This window comes from Lichenostomus cassidix, chromosome 2 (genome assembly GCF_008360975.1).
Source record: "Lichenostomus cassidix isolate B80296 chromosome 2, HeHo_3.0, whole genome shotgun sequence".
Taxonomy (NCBI): domain Eukaryota; kingdom Metazoa; phylum Chordata; class Aves; order Passeriformes; family Meliphagidae; genus Lichenostomus; species Lichenostomus cassidix.
This window is the reverse complement of record NC_139482.1, coordinates 3,602,879-3,616,851: the sequence shown is the minus strand read 5'-3', so window position 1 is coordinate 3,616,851 and position 13,973 is coordinate 3,602,879. Positions and strand designations below refer to the sequence as shown.

At 43.1% G+C, this 13,973-nt stretch overlaps 1 protein-coding gene across 2 annotated transcripts in view; it reads right to left on the bottom strand.

The window, feature by feature from the left end:
• CRHR2 (corticotropin releasing hormone receptor 2) overlaps window positions 1–13,973 on the bottom strand; it is a 133,122-nt gene that overhangs the window by 50,284 nt on the left and 68,865 nt on the right. For both annotated transcript variants that reach the window (XM_085050158.1, XM_085050160.1), the window contains 2 exons: window positions 11,926–12,011; window positions 5,258–5,364 (listed from right to left, as the gene is read on the bottom strand). In XM_085050158.1, coding sequence (XP_084906284.1) covers window positions 5,258–5,364; window positions 11,926–12,011 — 193 coding nt within the window. The remainder of the gene's footprint in view (window positions 1–5,257; window positions 5,365–11,925; window positions 12,012–13,973) is intronic.

Genomic DNA, 13,973 nt, shown 5'->3' with positions numbered 1-13,973 from the left:
CCCTCTGCTCTGTGGGGTGGAAATCATCCTTTAATATCACAAATCTGTCTGTAGAGCATCTATATGTGGTGGGTTTTTGGTTTTTGTGTTTTTTGTGGTTTGGTGTTTTGTGTGTTGGTGGTGGTGGTGGTGGGGGGGTTTTTGTGTTGGTGTTTGTTCATTTCTTCTTGCACTGACACTGCCCTTGATTGTAAGCAGCTCTTCAGTTTCCAGTGTTTACCCAGTGGTGATGTATTTATAGGCAGCAGTAACACTCCTCAGTGGCTCTCATTGTGTTAGGTTACAATACCACGATTTCAGATGCAGCTTATGAAACCTTTCACATTTTAAGAACAGAGCTCTCTGGACACACTTTGAATTACTGGTATTATTCCAGGAGCTCATGAGGGCCCTGATCTCTGGTTTGTTTTGGTTTTTTTTTTGTGTGTGGGGTAGGTTCTATACAAAGAGTGTAGAGAACAAGTCCTACAGATGAGAGATGAAGAGGGGGCAAGTAAAGGCAGTGGGAAGCAAAGACAATGGCCTTAGGTTAATCAACAGGAGAAGTGTTTCTGTCCTTTATCTGAGTTCATCAGATGAGGCTCTTCACATGGATTCAGGCAGTGCAGGCACTTTCAGATGTTTTGTATCCAAAGATGGCCCTTCTCATTGGATTTGTTCTTATTTACAGAGCTCCATAATTTTCATTTCTGCCTTTCTCTGTGGACTCTTACAGGGTGGAACAGAGCTGTCTTCAAACCTACAGCCACTGCACCCACCCCACTCCAGTATTTGTGCTGAATGTTACAATTTTACAAGTGCCTGAATCATTAATGAAGGCTCAGCTATTCCAAATGGCAGATGGAATAGACAGGCAGATGGGTGGGCGGTCAGGAGATGAGGAAGGGACATGGAGCACTGACATGAGCTCATGAATTCAGTTTGTTGTCCTCACCTGAGACTTGCTCTTCCCTCTTGTTCCACAGCAAGAAAGGATTGTGCCTCAGATCTGGAGCCTGCTCTGCTCGAATCACATCAGAAATCTCATCCTTTTTGAGTGCAAATCAATACTAATTATGCAGATCTCCTCCCCACTGGAGATATCCTCAGTCTGCAGGTTCTGAGAGGTGTCAGATCACTCTGCTCTATGCAACCTGCTCTGTACTGCTGCTCTGCTTTTCTCCTGACAGCTTTCTACAAACCATTTAATCAAACTCCTCTATTCTTACTAACAGAGGCCTGCAGCAGCAATTCTGCCAAGTGCACACCAGACTGAAGAGCAACAGGATAGTTCAAAGGAGCTTGGAATAGGGGAGAATAAAGGAAAGTAGATAGGAGATGGTTAGGTGAAAAAAAAGTAAAAAAAAGTGTATATTGTTATAGGAAAAAAATGTTTCAGCGTTTTGGGGAGAAATAATATGAGGGATTTAGGAAATCTGTTTGTAATCATAAGAAAGAATGGGGACACTGCCTCAGGCCTATGGGAAAAAATATATCAGATGCTTTCACGGGGAAATAGAAAGAGCTAAATTTAGGGGCAACAGGAAGGCAGAATTTCCCTCAAAACCTCAATTTGCTTTCATTGCCACCACAGTAGTGACAAAAGATGTTATGACAATGTTTGTGGGTTTGGTTGTTTTTAGAGCTGCCTTTATCCAGCAAGGACATGTCATTTTTAATCTCCAGCCCATCTTCCTGTCAGCACCATCCTTTATTGGATTCAAAACTCAGCAGGGACGTCGATGCTTCCCAGAACAAATAGCTTGCTTCCCCTACTTTTTCTTTGATAACCACTGCACAAATAAAACTTCTTCTGATGGAATCCACTCAGGTCACTGCTGGCCACTGCCAGCCTTTGTTTAATAAAAACTCAGGAGTTTTACAAAGGACTCTTACTGCACCTCAGAGGTTGCTCTAACAGCACAGTGACAAGAGATAATCCAGGACAAAGCAATTTGGGTTTCTGCATGATCAGCATCAGCAAAGGAAAAATGTGATTCAAAAGAAGTATTTTAATCCTTTTGGTTTTTTAAAAACTATTTTTTCTTTTCTTCAGCTACATAGGTATTAGTGGTAGTAGGATTCCTCCTATGGAAAATTTCTGCTTTACTGGTGTGAGGTTGTGATTCAGTGGGACAAGGAGGCTGAGTCAGTGGAAGCTGCCTGTGTGCACCTGAGGGAAGGATCAAACCCTGGCTGTTAATGAGAACAAACAGACTGAGAGATTCCCAGCAGTGCAGATACATTGAACAATGCCAAGTGAAGTGCCCTGAGCAAATCTCTCCAGGACCTGTGCTGGAGATCCATCCACCTCTACAGCACTCTGTGCACAAATTCTTCATTTTTCCTTCTTGGTGTATTCCTTTTTGTTTGTGAATTTGTTTGGTTTTGCCTGGTACAGACAGCATGGCTCTCACCATTTTAAGACCACCTACATTTTGACCTTGTGCAACTAATGTTGACTTAGACCTTTAGGAGCTGCCTGGATGACTCAGTGGCATTCAGTCAGTGTGCCAGCAAAAAATTGAGCTCTCACTTCACTTTTTATTATTTAGGTGCTAAGTGAAATGTTTACTGGCTTGTTTTTCATTGCACAGGTTCAGATGTGACAGAACTGGAGAAAACAAGGCTAAAATGGGTCTTCACAGTAAAATGGAGGCCCTGGTTGAGTTCTCACCCCTTCCCAGTTCTGCTGGGGTCTCATGGACACAAATGGCAGAAGATTTCATCACCTGCTGCTGCATTTGAGATTCCTGACCCTCAAAATAGGTGTTTGGCTCCTCAGTGTTTAGTAAAGTAGAACTTTTCTGCTAAATGGAGGGTGGGTTGTGAACAAAGGATGAAGTTGCTTAAGGAACCGAGGGAGAATGAAGCTGGGGACAAGATGACAGAATAAATTTGGAATTATAGGAACTGGATCCAATTCTTCCCCCTTCCCTCTTCAGCACAACTGAGGACTCAGCTCCCTGGGCTGGGGCAGCCACAGTGATGGTGAAGCTCATCTCCACAAGCACAACACCCTCCTGACCAGCTGAACACCACAGCAGCACCTTTTGCCATGCCAACCAAATATCTCAGCTGCTCCTAAAACCCCCAGAGTGAGAGATCCCAAAGCCTGCCTAGCAGTCATGTTCAAATGGAGAAGGTGTGCTCCTTCAGACAGTGCTGCACTGACAGAGCAAAGGAAAATCCAGCAGGTGATGGGGGAGAAGCAGAAAAATAAAGAGCAGCTTTAAAAACGTAAAACTTGGATCTTCCTGGAGGTGTGATCTATTTTCACACTCAGCAGGGACTCATGGAGTGAGGTGGATGGATGGAGTGGGGCAGGAATAAGGAACTTGCAGATTTCTACTTTGGGCCAAGATGAGGAACTATCAGATTGTATTTTTCTGGCCAGGAGTTACCTAAATTCTCTCATGTCACTCAGTTCCATCATACCTTCTTCCATGCAAAATAAAACAAGATTAAAAAAACAAGCCCCAAATAACAGAAATTGATTATCAAAACTGATTTGTTCCTGGGGCACTTTACAGAGGCAAGTGTGATGAAGATGTGCATAACTCAGAATCTGGGTAGGGACAACCTGTAATGAAATGGGAATCTGGGGTGCTTTCACTGGAACATCTCTAGAACTTTGGAAAAGAGATGAAGCTCGACAGACCCTGAGGTATTTCATGCTGGTTAACTCTGGCCGCACACTGGACATGTCTTGCTTGATGCAATGGGAATTTGAAAAGATGAACTATCTTAATTCACAGCATGTACAGGGAAGCAGTTAATTGCCACCACTCAGTCGTTGTTTTTCATGTTGAAGCTGACTGCAAAATTTAAACTTGAAAGTTTAAATAACAGAAGAACAATCTAAAAGAGCTCAGCTGGGCCACGTCTGTGTTCGAAGCTGGATACATTTATACCATCCTACCTAATTGTTTTTGTGTTATTTACTCAAGCATTTATAAAAGACTGCGCATAAAAGCAGGGAATATAGTTATTGCAATGAATAATCTGCATTCTTTATTCAGTGCAAATTAATTCAGGTCTCCAAGCACTGTGGGAATTAGCTTTATATGCACTGTAGAGGGCTTGAAATGGAAGTTTAAATTGATGCATCATAAAAGTTCCCATTTAATGTTTTAAGGTGGTTTTTTTGTGTTTCCATTAGCATAGATTATTCTGTTTATAGATGCTGGAATGCAAGAAGATTCCTATTGTTAGCAGACAAGACCTTGTTAGGAATGCTTCAGAGAAGACTCAGCTAAGACTTTAGGGATGCTCCACTCCAGGAAAACAGTAATTTTTTCACTGAGGTCACTGTCAATCATCCTGCTGTAATCCTGGGTAGGGGGAGGGTGTCCTCCACCCACAGTTTATCCTCTGCTATTAGTACAAGGTTTTTCTCAAGGATTATCATCACAGCACTCAGTGGAGCTGAGTTTTAAGTTCAGGTTGAACTCTCCTGGACAACACAGCACAGAAAGTACAGAAATACCAGTCAGGGAATCCAAGGAATAACACCGAATTAATATATCAGACCACTGCTATGGAAATATATTCCTGTGATTTAGGCTGTGGTATACAATACACATGATGACTGATCCACATCCACTTGTTTTCCACTAATTTCCTTCCCTCCTGTCCATTCTCTTTTCCCTGTAGCCCTAACTCTACTTTCTCTGACAAATCCATTTGCCAAACTCCATTCTGCACCCTGGACCAGACCAGGGAAGGGATTCTGTGCAGTTTCCTTGATCTGCAATCATCATCTCATGAGCACTGCTGGCGATTTAGCTCCACTAATGATGTTCCTCTTTTTATTTCAGAAAACTTCCAAACCCTTTAATGAAAGCAAACCCAAAATTCACCCAAAGCAAAATGGAAATATTTTGTTCCTTCTCCTTTAGTTTAGATCTGAGTTTTAGCTGTCAGGGAAAGCAAAACATTACCATGTTCTGCCTTGTGAAAAAACAAAACTTGCCCCCAAAACTTGCAGCCTGACACACTCAGATCCTGGTTTCCCTTAATGAAGCACGCTGTGCTCACTGATTTTTTTTTTCTGCATCAATAAATCATGTTCAGTTCCCTCCCTGAACACAAATAGGCTTTAGCTCCTACGCTCAGGAGGAGCTCATCCAGCATATTAGTCAGCAGAACCATGGGAATGTAAAAGCCATGGCCACTTTTCAGGACCATCCACGAGCTGGACAGAGCCACGAGAGGGCTTGAGCAACCCAAAAAACGTCACCCAACCGAGGTAGAAACATGCAAACGCATTACTCACCTCAAGCACAAGAAAAGCATAAAGGCAACTATAAGGGCCCCTACTGAAATACAGTGCCCCAGGTAGTTTATGATGAGAGCAATCTTGTAATGGAGCGCATACTTCCTCTGGAGGTAAAGAGATAACAGGATTAAATCAGCATCAATCTCCAAGCACTGGCATTCAGGAACAGTTCATCACTTCAGAAAACAGGCAGTATTTTTCTCAGCTTTACAATGACATAATGGTCCCAGGGCTGATGCCTGTGGGTGAGGCAAACATTGCCCAGGCACACAAGCACACTTGGTGGCATTTCAGTTTGGGAGTTGTCCACAGTTTCTTACAAATATCTGCAAAAAAAGTTATTTTGTCCCCACTTTTTTCCTTTTTTTTTTGCCATTTCCTCAGGTGGTCTTATTTTAAACCTTTATGATTTCAAGAGACAAACCTACCAAAGGCACATTTCAGAGTTTGAAAACTTACAAAACATTATTCTCTTAGGAAACAGCATGGTTTTAATGAGCCACGTTATGTCACTTTCCTACTCAAACAGCTTGGTTTGCACACAAAAATGTCAGTAAGAACAAATAATAAGCCCTTCCCATACAGGCAGATTTTCTTCTGAGGGACATTCCTTGCAGGCTATGATATTTATCCTCCAAACCCAGGGCAGAACCACTGCAGACTGGAAGAGCTGAACCTGGTGGTGTCCCTTCAGTTCTGAGAGAGCCTGAGAAACCAGAGATCCTGTTGTTTTTAGCTACGACCCAAATATGTGGTGAAATTTCCTGTTATGTGTGTATTTCCTAGGGGGAGATTGTTGGTAGGTTCTTGATCCTAGAAACAAAAAAATAAGTACAGAAGTGCTGCCACCTAAATCAGTGAGTTAAGGGAGGTGACCAAAATTTGACCTTGCAGGAACATCTTTATTAATGAGCTGTTGTTGGCTTCAGGGAAAAGAGAAGCAGAAGAATCTCCTCTCTTTGGCTGATGGGTAGGAAGAAGTAAAAAACCACTATTCAGATAAATAATGAAGCTGGTTAAAAATGGACAGAGGTTTACTGCTGGAAGACTAAATCCCCTTGAAAAATGTATATTTATTTATTAGTTTTGTCATTTGCTTCAAGTTAAGCAGATCTTTCCCCACTTTGGTATGTTTCCCTCCTTCAGAAGAACGAGGCTCTTGAAAACTACCCACCTACACTTCCTCCCTCGTGATAAAAATATAAAACTAAAATCCTATAAAAGGCATAATTAAAAAAAAAAAATTTGTCAGTGAATGAATGTTTGGCTGAAACTACAACCAGCAGCTGTAGTTAATCTGGTCCATTGTTCTGTGAAGATAAGCATCTTCCAGCACTTTGCCAGAGAGCCAGGGAGCTCTCTTGGAATAATTTTTGTGATGAAACCTGCCTGTATCTTCAGCTCACAGAGTAATGTGCTGTTTCTGGACGGCACTCAACCACGCAGAGTATTTTTAAGTCTATTATAAAATCCCCTGAAATAAACTTCCCCATCCACAGGCCCATTTTCTGAATCGCCTGGAGGAGGAACGAAAAAAAAGCAACAAAACAGAGCTACGAAATCCAAATTCCGCTCTGTGTTTTATTTATCCTTTGGTCGAGGGGACACCTAAAGGGAAAGAAAACTCACTTGACCTCATGTGCCTACCTGTGCAATGCTGTATTATTCAACATGGCAAACTGCAGGGCTTATTGACTCTCCTGCTTAATTCACAGAGTATCTCAAGTGATTCAAAGGGATCGTTGAATCCAACTCACTGCTTCTCGCAGCACTATCAAAACCCAAACCATCTGACTAAGAACTTCTTTCAAAATTGCTCATTTAGTGCTAGAAATCTCCTGGAAGATGGCAAACCTTGTGTTTTCCCAGCACGAGGTTCCTGCTCTTTAAGTGTGATCCTCCTTTGGCTCCTGACCATTGTTTCAACTTCACTCAAGTTTTAAGAAGGTGTGGTTCAAAACATGAGAGGATTAATTAGAAAAATAAAATGATTAAGCTCCTGTGTGATTACACTGATGCTGATGGAGAAACAGGCACGACTTTCATATTTTCTGCTTCTGGCACTAACAAGGTTTCCTGAAGGCAAATTCAAATATCACAGAAACAAGAACTGCCTTGGTTTGTTAAAAACCAAGTTAAAAGAGTGGCAAGATCACTTTCCACCAGCCTACATGCAATCTGCATCTGTGCTGGAATGGGAGGCAACACCTTCAGGGCTGGAAATCACGTGCCCAGAATCAGCCACGTGTTTGCTCCCCAAAGCTCAGCTCATGTAAAATACTTGCACAGCGCTTTTCTGGCTCGCCCTCTTGGACACCAATCCATTTAAAATGTCAACAACCTTCTACTGTTACCCAATATCCCTCTGCTTTCAGGAAGATGCTTCATTTCAATAAAATAAAGATCTGAATTCTAGTCAGGCTTAGGAATGAGCTAGAAAAAGAGATCACAGAATCCCGGAATGGTTTGGGCTGGAAGGGACCTTAAAGATGATCTAATTCCAACCCTCCTGCCATGGGCAGAAATGGCACCTACTAGACCAGGTTGCTCAAAGCCTCATCCAACCTGGCCTGAAACACTTCCAGGGATGGGGAATCCAGAGATAGTGAATCCAGAGATGGTTTTGCTCCCTGGCCACAGCAGATCACACCTCAGCAGTCCCATTCCATGACATTATACGTGACAATCATGGTACAACATTGGTGTCTCCCAAAAGCTTCTACCAGGTAAACTGAGGAAGCACAGCTCAATGTCTTCACCTGAACTCACTCTGCACATCTAAGGCATGGTGGGTTCCCCACAGGCAGATTTTGGGCTAATGACAGAGTCATTCTGTCTAGAGCACTTTTCCCCTTGCTTCAGCTGGAACGTGACAGCTAACCTGTCCTAAACAATTCAGCTATTGATTTGAATCAATAACCACCTAAGAACAGCACTCTCAGACCAGTTGACAATGATCTTTCTTCCTCAAACAGAACTTACTGACAGGTCCTGCCAGCGTTTACAGCTCCTGTCTCCCTGGGAGGCTCCACACACCATTGCCAGTTCAGTCACTTCCAATTTCCTCCAGCTGCCAGGATGATCTCATCATCACCAGCACAGCTTAAAGACACCTCTCAGAAGACTTTCAGAAGCTACTGGGAAGTGTCTTTGTCATCCCAGATGCCTCTGAGCTCACAGCTTTCCTGTTCTGAGCCAGCTGGGAGCTGCTGTGGCCGATGTGACCATGCTCCTATGCAGGATACATTAGTCTAAGCCCAGCGTGGTGCTAACTCAGCTGCTCAGCTTGAAGCCACCTCAAAACACCAGCAGAAGCAAATTCATCTCCAGCTGCCACAGACCACAAGACCAAAGCTCCTGATTTATAGCTCTTTTTGGAGGCTAAGATGTATCTTTTGCTGCCTGAGACGTTCACTTTTCTTCTAAGAAGAGCACAGACTTGTGCCGGATGCAGCAGAGGCCCTTTTGACACAGGAGCTTGTAGACTGAGGAGAATCTTTCAATTTGTCACACATCATGCCACCCAACAGCCAGCTGGATCAAAATTATTTCTATACCTTGCTCCTGTGCCTGGAGGAGGAGCCAACTGATTGTTCAGAGGATGAGATTCAGTCTAACGTGACGACACCAACATTTGGGCACCACCCAAAGCAAGGGTTGGAAGCAGCTGTGCCCTTGTGTCTCTAGAGGTGCACTGGGGACACTCTGTGATTCCCAGCCAGTCCTGGTGACTGATCTCCAATGGCTGCAGCTGAATCACAGAATTTTTAAGGTTGGAAAAGACCTCTAAGATCATGGAGTCCAACCGTCCCCCCAGCATCACCCTGTTCACCACTAAAACCTGTCCCCAGGTGCCACATCCACATGTTTTTTGAACACTTCTGGGGATGGTGACTCCACCACTGCCCTGGGCAGCCTGTTCCAATGCCTGACCACCCTTCTATGAAGATATTTTCCCTATTAACCAACCTAAACCTCCTCTGGTGCAATTTGAGGCCATTCTGGTTCTCTCCCTGTTCCCTGGGCGCAGGGTCTGATCCACCCTGGCTGTCCTCTCCTGTCAGGAGTTGTGCAGAGCCACAAGGTCCCCCTGAGCCTCCTTTGCTCCAGGCTGAGCTCCTGCAGCTCTCTCAGCTGCTCCTGGTGCTCCAGACCCTTCCCAGTTCTGTTCCTTCCTCTGGACATGAAGGACCTGAAGGACACAGGCATTCCAAAGAACTGCAACATGCCAGGTGCATGGACAGCCTGGGACATTTTAAATGACACCACACAGCTACATGCAAGGAACATCATGCTCAAGCATCACAGCCAGAGTGGGAATCGAGGAGCAAACAGTCCCAGAGCAGAGTTTTATCAGCTACTGCTGACCACAGGTCTCACCCACAAGTAGAGCAGTGATGCATTATTATAAACCAGTGACTGAGCTGATGCCCTCTAAGGCTAACCCACAGCTGAAAAAACCCTAAAATTTCCATTGCTGCACTACCAAAACTCTGTCATAAAGCATGGGATTGATGTTGAGGAGTCCTGTTCCTATCCCATGTATCTAATCACTGAATTAAAAATCAAACCATGTGATTCTTCAGCACTCTGCCTGTGAGTGGTCAAGCTTAGAAGCAGTGTTGGTGTTTTTGAATTAAAAATAAACACAGATCACAGGGTATTACCTCCTGGCTGATGTTTAGCATCTGCTAAACTCAATAAACAACAATAGACTCACTTGTGTGCCTGAATGTCACCTTTAATGAAAATGGAGCAAATCTGTGGGGATTTTTTCCTTTTTTACTTTTTTTTTTTTGAGATCACGAAGTATTAATCTGTAAGACTGAGCATTATGAGAGATTTCAAAAATATTCACAAATATTAATATTTGCGAAGCTTGTCACAAATCTTTAAAGATCTAATAAATGAGTTTTTAAGCCTCTGTAAGCAAGGGTGGGGGAACATCTGCACTTTCATCAGTTTAAGAAACACGTTATTTAAGGAGTTTTAAGCTATCACCATAGTTGCAAAGTTTTTAAAATAAAAAAACAGAGTAAAGGGAATAATACTGTCTTCTAGTCACAACACTTCTGCAGCCTCTTCAAATAAAACCCCTCTGCATTTGCTCATGCAGAGACAGCAACTGTTGGAGTCATGCAAACACACAATGAATGCTATTAAAATGCAGCAGTTTTCCTGAGTGGCTTCAGCTCACTGCTCCCAGCTCAGGTTTCCTGTGCCATCTAAACCACATCAAAAATATTGAGCCTTCAACCAGCTCTGCTCCCCATTCTCTAAATCAGCACTGGCTCCTCCACATCCTCTCTTGCTCACTTTTGAGACATGGTGGGACTGTCCCCTGCAGTGCCCCTGCTTTCGATGGTTTAGGGACCTGACTCATCCAAAAAAAAAACCCACGAAAAAAGTTAGCTTTTGATTTGAAATGGGAATGAAGTGTAAGGAGAGGTTGCACTGGGCTGCTCCCAGCTTAGCTCAGCCTAAATTGCCTTGGGAGCCTCTCCACTGTGCTAGAAAACCTCAGCTATCCCTCTGGATGGCTGTCAGCTACTGGTACAACTTTTCTTAACTCCTAGAAGTCTCTAGCAAAAGGAGGGGGGATTAAATTAGCCAATGGGTAAGAGTAGATCCTCCTCAGCAGCTGGGGTGTCGTTATTTGTTTTCTCATTCAGTGAAAACCCACCCTGAGAAAGCACATGGACCTTGGAGGATGCTGGACCCCAGCCAAAGCACATCCTGGCTGTTTGGGGTGCAGCACTGCTCCAGAGAGCTCCTGAATGATAAATGTGGGAGCTCATCTTCCTCCCCACTGTCTGCACCTGGCATGGCACAACTGCAAGCACAGAAGGAGTTGAATGAACCCCAAAACCAACCAGCTGGGCTCCACCCTGGCTCTAGAAGGAGCAGTCAGTCCTGTGACTTTAGCAGAGACAGCACAAAGTTTTGTGGGTTTGTGTCCCACCACAGCACCCAACACAGGAGGAAGGGGAAGAGTATGAAGGGCTTGAAGGCTTAAACTGTGTGAGGGTGAAGGTCTGTGAGCTCTCTGAGACAACTGACAAGAAAAGGGCTTTGCATAATTTCTTACAGCCTTTCTGAAGGAACTTAACCCCATGTGTTAATTTTAATCTGTAAAATCCTGTATCATGCAAGACTGGTTCGATCTTTTAAAGACACCTGGGTCCTGAGTCTGCTTTTTATGTATTTTTTCTGTTGCTGCCCCTTTACATATTTGCTTAAGGAGAAACAACGCTGAGATCTCCAAAGGTCAGTTGTTGATGAGACCTCGGAATGAGCAGATATAGGGTGGAATCAGCTGGTTGAACTTATTTTTTAGTGCCAAAGAGGCTTTTGGTCTTATTGTTATTATTACTAACATTTACTGTAGCAGCTGTAGGTTCTGAACAAAGCTAAGAAAAATCTGCATAAACACACATCATCAGGGACAGAGTGAGCTAAAGCATCCTTTTTTTAAAAACCATGTGAGCAGGGGATGTGGAGAGAGGATAAGTGATTTGCCTGAATTCACAGGGAGGCTTTGTTGCAGAGACAGCAATGAAATCTCTCTCAAGAATTCCCAAATTAGCCTGTTAACCTGAAGTTTAGCTTTGCATTCATTTATGCTGAGCAAAGTCATTGACAAGAATGAAGGGAAAAATACAGACCTTGTCATCCAGAATAGGCTCGCACTGAGAGTAGTTTATCTTGGAAGCCCATGTCCCATTGCCCAGGCATTCTCTGTAGGCATTTCCTGGTACAGACCAAAATAAAAGAGAGATGAACACTCTGTGCTGGACTTGAAATAACCTAGAGTTTTCACAGATTGGAGAAAAGATTGACAGAACAGATTATTTACAAGGCAAATCAACTTATCCCACCTCCGTGAGGACTGGAGCAGCCCACTGAGAAGGGGAGAAAGAAATAACATAAACACATTTACAGACAACAAGTATTTCAAGCTATTTATTAATAGTGTTTTCTTACAGCATATGAGCTCAGAAGAGAGCAAAGGTATGAGAAAATTGCAGGAGAAAACTCAATGTTAGTGTAGTCTTTTAAAATGCAGTTAAATGATGTATTCAAAATCAGAAAGGTTTAGGTTCTCAGTGCTCCATGCAGGAAAATGTTATGTGTGTGATAAACTTATTGCTCTACTCCCATCCCATTTGTCCTGCTGTAACTAGAAGAAAAATTCCTGGACATCTTGTTTTTATGGAGTCTTTCTGTGCAGTATTTTTATTGGTAAAGCTTGGGTAAGGAACCTGAAGGAGCAAGAGAAGAATACCTCCCAGCCCTGGGGCAGGCAGGGTGGGGGACAAAGAGGAATGTCTCCAAAATGATCTCAGAAATGGGGACATCGAGGTTAGGATGTGTTCAGCCACTGTCTGTGGAAAAGAAACCACTCCTGGTGTTTTCCCAAGGTGCCAGTTCTCTACAGAGAATAACTGAAAATCACAAATTACTGAAAATCACAAATTACTCAAAATCACAAATTACTGAAGCAGAGGTTTAATGTCCAAATCCAACGTCATCCTGCAGGGCTCTGGGAACTACACTGAGTAATATTAGGGTGAACAGGGGAGTTCAATTTCTGGCAAGCACTTGCTTCATCCCATGGAATTCTGAGAGAAAACTGCAGTTTTCCTGGACAAACCTTCCTCCACTCATCAGGAGCACATCTAACCCCAGGCAATAGGTTTTTGGGCTTTTTCCCATTTTTATTTTGAACTGTTTCTTAGAAACAAGAGGATTAAAATAAAACAGGAAATCCAGAAAGATCCCCAAAGGACAAATACAGTCAACTTCCTGATAGACTCGTCATGATTCTGTTGCTGCCCTTTACCCAATTTCTTTTTGGGCATTTGTCGTGGTCATTTAATGCAGGAAAATCAAATGCTCCTAAATGTGCTGCTGACAACAGCCTTCGAAAAAGATAAGGAGACTTTTAAAAAGATACTTGTTCTTACAGAGAAAGAAAGTCAACAACTAACAGTTCCTGTAGAGGCTCCAGATGACACCAAATCCACACAAATTACTGAATTTCATAATGCTGCTGTCTATTTGCACTTTTCCGCTGTTTCTTTTTGGAGTGACAAGGCCAGACAAAACAAAACAGTCTGAGTGGGATTTAGGTGGTAGGATCTGATTTACATCCCTCAAAGCCCTTGTGTTTGTCTCCTCCTTTGGCCAGTGCTGAAGCTCTCTTTGCAGAATTGTTGCTGATTTTGAGCCTCTGTAACAAACTTCTGACTCTCCAGATGAGCTGATGCTTAGCTGGATGTTCAATCCCACTTCCAGGATAGTGCTGATATGAAACCCTCATTTTATTCATTCAAACCTTTGTATTACTCATTCTGACTCTTCCTTTTCCCTGGTTGTATCCCTCCAGCTCAGCTGTGGAGAGCACAAACACCATGAGGCACTGGGAATGCACAACTCACATCAGTGCAGCCCTTTTTGGCTGTCACAGCACATCTCCCACATGGCGAGTGCATAAACCAAACTCTGAATTTCTCTAGTCCAGGATCTGCTCCAGTATCAGTCACTTCACGAAGCAACAGCAGAAAGCAGATCTGGCTTCTGGGAATCTCTCATTCCAGACTCTAGTTGTCATAACTAATTTATACCACACAGCAAAATTCTCTTTCTTTTCTTTCTTTTCTTTCTTTTCTTTCTTTTTTCTTTTCTTTCTTTCTTTCTTTCTTTCTTTCTT